This window comes from Cucurbita moschata, unplaced genomic scaffold (genome assembly GCF_002738365.1).
Source record: "Cucurbita moschata cultivar Rifu unplaced genomic scaffold, Cmos_1.0 Cmo_Scf00008, whole genome shotgun sequence".
Lineage (NCBI taxonomy): Eukaryota > Viridiplantae > Streptophyta > Magnoliopsida > Cucurbitales > Cucurbitaceae > Cucurbita > Cucurbita moschata.
In genome coordinates this window covers 2,488,443-2,493,499 of record NW_019268524.1, presented here as the reverse complement: position 1 = coordinate 2,493,499, position 5,057 = coordinate 2,488,443, and the positions used below count along the sequence as shown (strand labels likewise).

The 5,057-nt window shown below is 38.1% G+C and overlaps 1 protein-coding gene across 3 annotated transcripts in view; it reads right to left on the bottom strand.

Moving 5' to 3' along the window:
• Positions 1–5,057, bottom strand: part of LOC111446378 — a 25,829-nt gene that overhangs the window by 4,585 nt on the left and 16,187 nt on the right. For all 3 annotated transcript variants that reach the window (XM_023085176.1, XM_023085177.1, XM_023085178.1), the window contains exons 15-19: positions 3,276–3,551; positions 2,231–2,296; positions 1,908–2,039; positions 574–1,389; positions 206–486 (exon numbers count right to left, since the gene is read on the bottom strand). In XM_023085176.1, the coding sequence (XP_022940944.1) occupies positions 206–486; positions 574–1,389; positions 1,908–2,039; positions 2,231–2,296; positions 3,276–3,551 (1,571 nt within the window). The remainder of the gene's footprint in view (positions 1–205; positions 487–573; positions 1,390–1,907; positions 2,040–2,230; positions 2,297–3,275; positions 3,552–5,057) is intronic.

Here is a 5,057-nt window from a genome sequence, read left to right as displayed (position 1 = left end):
CCCCCCCCCCCCCCCGTTTGGAGCCCAGTGTCCTTGCTGGCACACCGCCTCGTGTCCACCCCCTTCGGGGGGGGCCCAAAGTCCTTGCTGACACACCGCCCGATGTTTGGCTCTTATATCATTTGTAACGACCCAAACCCACCGAGCTTCCACAACCTTTTCGTATATTGTAGAGTACTTAAAAGTCATAAGTTAGATAAGGAACCTGAATATATTCTTTGCGCGTACTTCCAGATCTTCACATTTTAAATCAATCTTATCGCTAAGGGATGCTTCACTGGATCTAAGGGGCAGATTCCCTTTCACAGTCAACTTCCCTTTTCTGCTTACACGACATTCCAAGGAATCAATGCACAGCCTATTTGATCTAACATGGATCATGCCACCGGAGTTTACGAGTGGTTTAGGGAGCACGGGCGAAGATACTGAAGCCCTGTAGAAAGTTGCAGATCCATCGAATACTGGTTCCTCAATGGTGCCGCTTACCTATTTATTTAGAGCATATGTACTTGAAACACAGACTAAAAGAAATCACATTATATAAACCCATGATGAAATTTGGAGTGTGACTACCTTAAGTAAGATGTCAGCATTTCCATGAAGCCAGTTGACATGAGGAGACAAAGTTGTTAGTAACAGCATGCCTCCATCTTTAATATCTGCATCAAACCTAACTTCTCCTACGTTCAAAAGGTTTGAGTTTAATCCTTTAAGGCCTTCTGTCAATTGAGTAGTCCAGTCTTCTTCATTTTTCTCTCTGGAATTTTTTCTGTCATTGAACTTGTCCATAACCCTTTCCTTCCCCCAAGAATGGATCAAAGTTGCCCTACTTGAATCTGTTTCCAATTCTTCTACCTCTGCCATGCTATTTTGGACAAACATCACAGGAATGCTTCCTTGAACATGTACATGGCCATTTTGGAAAATTGGTACAAATTTTGCATTGAACAAAAAACGGCTGCTTGAGGTAAGGGAAGCAACAGCTTCAGCTCGACCAAGATCAACGCCACCAATGGCACCATCAAGGAGCCTTACTTGCACATCACATTCTGGTTTTGCAAGATTACCTCTGAGATCTCCCTCCATGTACAGTATACCTCTAATCGGAGCTACAAGTTGCCTCAATGAGTGAACAAGATCTTTTGCTGAAGATTCAATTACCTGAACCACAGTAGGAACTAGACCGACAGGACAATTTAGAACAGCAAAGTGAAGACTAGATAAAGGGCCAAACAAAGTTCCATCTGCATGAATTGTGGCATTATCCTTCTGGATAAAAAAATTTTCAAGCCGCAAACCATCATTATTGCTGTATGCACCAACTGCCAAAACACGCTGCATTTTGTTGGTTCCCCATTCCCAGTCCTCCCCACGAATGTCAAATTCTGCCTGACAACAAAACCAAGGAATGAAAGTCATTCTTAAAAGCCAATCAACCAAGCAATAAATCAACATAAATAATTGTTGGCAGCAATGATATGCATTTCTATTATTAATCTAAAAGAAGGCATGCAGTCTCCACAATGAAACTCAATAAAATATTGAACTTTTGATGTCTCAGAGAGTATAAAGCTACTTGAGGAAGTCCGTGAGATCCCACATCGGTTGGGGTGGAGCATGAAACACCCTTTATAAGGGTGTGGAAACCTCTCCCTAGCAGACTGCATTTTAAAAATCTTGAGGGCAAGCCCGAAAGGGAAAGCCCAAAGAGGACAATATCTACCATCGGTGGGCTTAGACGGTTACAAAGTCAGGATAAGGTTCAAACAGTAACATACTTCCAGTTCATCAGAGTAACATTTAAAGGCACATAACTCAATGTACCATTGCTAGTAATTAGACACAAAAAGGAAAAGGAAACATTTCTTCAACTTTTTATGGCCTAAAAATTATAACTCAAGATCTACCATTGTATCCCCATTGCCTCCACCACTCGCATCAAGAGAACCACGCAAGCAGCCTCTGAGTTCAGATAAACCTGGAAGAGGCAAATCTTCCAGAACAATTTCCTCTGATAGAATAGACTGCCTCCGTATCACCTGGAAAAGTAAGATAAATACAAAACATGATGGAGTTTTGATGTATATCCTACGTGCAGCTCAAAACAAGATCATTGATCAAGAAAAGAAACAAAGGCATTTCTGTGAAGATACAGACTAAGGAGGATAAATGCAAGTCAGAAATAGTTCTAAAAAAATGTTGCAGCTTTTGATCATTCTATAAAAAGTACCTCGATCAGATCTTGAACACTTTCAGTGGATAATCCAACAGCTTGCAAACTTTGAATAAAAAGATCCTGCATTCTATTACAAAATTAGAAATTTATCAAGTAACAATAACACACATACAAAATACCCACAAATTATAAATTCCATCATTTTCTACTTTCTTGCAATGTAAGCTTTTACTCTTTTACTCTATCAACTTTACTTTTTATCGGTCTATATACATATCTCTTGTAATTTTGGACTCTATTCATCTCTTGCAATTCTATTTAATCGAGAAATAAGTTTGATTTTCCATCTTTTTCATATAATAGTAAGATATCCTTCGGATAATTCAAATCGAAGCAGTTGGAACTCAGACTTGGACTTGGTTGTTAGTAAAGAAATCCATAAGAGCCTTGAGATCACTGTTTGATTCAATTTAATGTTTTTTTCCCCCTTAATAAAAACAAACACTTTATTGATAACCACAAAAAAATAAAAGAGTTCCTCTGCAGGGAATAAGATCAAACAGAGAAGGATGCGTCCATAGCATGGTTTTCTTCACTGCTCGCTAGCGATCAACGGGCAAGGTTCTAAAACCTTTTTGGGGTTATTTGGCCCTTCCCCTGGAGTGGGGACGAAGCCTTAATTCTGCCAATTGATGGAGAGGCCAAAAAAATGGGAAAAGCAATCTCATAACTTCACAGAAATTACAACTAAGAGGTGCTAAGGTCTTCCTTCCATCCTTGCGTATAATGCACCAATTAAGAAATAGCACATACAAAGATTTCTTTGTACTTCAATAGAATATCCTTCTATGGCGCTGGAAGCAAACGAAATAGAATGTTCTTATGGACATTTCCATAAAGAAGCTAGAAGTCAATTGGACAAAAAATGACATTACTTATCCCCATTTTTGGAACCTTACAAGATCACACCATAAAAAAAGGCATGCTTTAATGCTGAGCTATGGTTGAAGTTTTAAGCAGATATAAGTTTCTTGACCACATTTTAGAAGGTAACGTGAGTTACAAGAAATCAATCTCGTTGCAGTAAAAGGAAGATAACCTTGGATCTTGAATGAACTGAAGGGTCTGTACATCGAGAAAGAAGTCGGGCCAGTGGAAGCATCTCAGCAACTTCAGCCCTGGGAACTTCCAGTCTCATCCTCCATCTTCCCATGGAAGAAATGACACTGCTAAGATGCAAAGCCATTGCCTTTTTCAAAAAATTACTACTTTCCTTACCAGTAACATTTCGATCAGGGCTTCCAAGTAGCACGCATTCACCATGAAGCTCATATCGACTGTTACTTTGCTCTAGAATAGTTTTCTCGAGGGTGATCTAAACATGCATATAGATGAGGCACATCATTAGATACTTAATTTCAGATACAAAGTATAAAAGCTAAAATGCATGAATAAAATAATGAAGAAATCGAAATACCAAAGGAAAGGGCCCAAAAAGAATGGACATATGATCAACGAGCAATTAGGGTTGTTTGGTTCAAATTTTACAAAGAATTAGGATGCTCGGAAACCAAATAACTAGGCATAAGATGTCTGAGAATGACTGATACATGTCTTTGCTTTTATTTTATTTGGGAAAAAAAAATCATAAAATATCCTTATAGGTATTTGTGGATAAGGCGATCCTCTTCTATAATTTATCATATGTCTCCTCCATAAAAAAAATATGATCGAGATAGTTAAAACCTTTGAAAGTTTCTTATAGCAAAACATCAACCTCCAGATTATGGGCATTAAAATTAGCACAAAGATTATCAAAGACCTTACCAACAGGTACGATTGTAAAATAGGTGAATGGTCGAATATGTACTTAGGATTACCCTTAAATGGAGACAATTATCCTACTACGTCTGGAATACCATTACTAAAATAGTAGAAAGAAGGCTATTAACACGGTCATCGTGTTATACTTATAAAGGTGGAAGGTTCACCCTAATACAAGCCACATTGTCTAACCTCCCCACTTACTACATGTCTCTGTTCTACGAATATTGAAAGATTATTCGGAACTATACGTGGAAAGATGTCTACACCTTGTCCAATGGAATATCATAAACCTCCCAGCATACAAGGGAGGACTTGGTCTATTTTTGATATAGGAGAAGAACAAAGCTCTCCTTGCCAAATGGGTATGGATATATAATCACAATGAAGACGGCTTGTGGGGAAAACTTATAAAGGCCAAATATTCTCCTACATCATATACAAATCGATCCCCTCCAACTTCTGCAAAGGGGCCATGGAAGTATATAAAAAAATACCAAAACCTCATCACCAGCCGAATTCGGCATAAGGCGGGTGATCGAGAGTGCACATCTTTCTAGACCAACCCCTGGATTGGAAACTCCAAACTAGCCTTGTGGTATCCACTTCTATATAGACTCTCTCGTAGCAAAACAACCACGATCAAAGAAACATAGAATGATGTCAACAATTTCTGGGACCTTAAACTTGGTAGGAACCCAAAGGATAATGAAGCTACGGAATGGGCTGAATTAAGCTTCGACCTTATCCCAGTTATATTGTCTAAAGATGCAGACTCATTGACATGACTTCCTAGCGCTGACAGGATCTTCTCTACAAAGAGATCCTACAAAATCTTTGATGTGGACATAGGAGAAAAATTAGAAGCAATAAGCCCCAGGCTATCAAAGACAATATGGAAAGGAAATCACCCTTAAAAGGTAAAATTTTTCCTTTGGGAAAAAGCACATAAAGCCATAAAGCCATTAACACAAGTGAAAATCTACAAAAAAAAAAAAAAAAAAAAAAAAAAAAAAAAAAAAAAAAAAAAAAAAAAAAAAAAAAAAAAAAAAAAAAA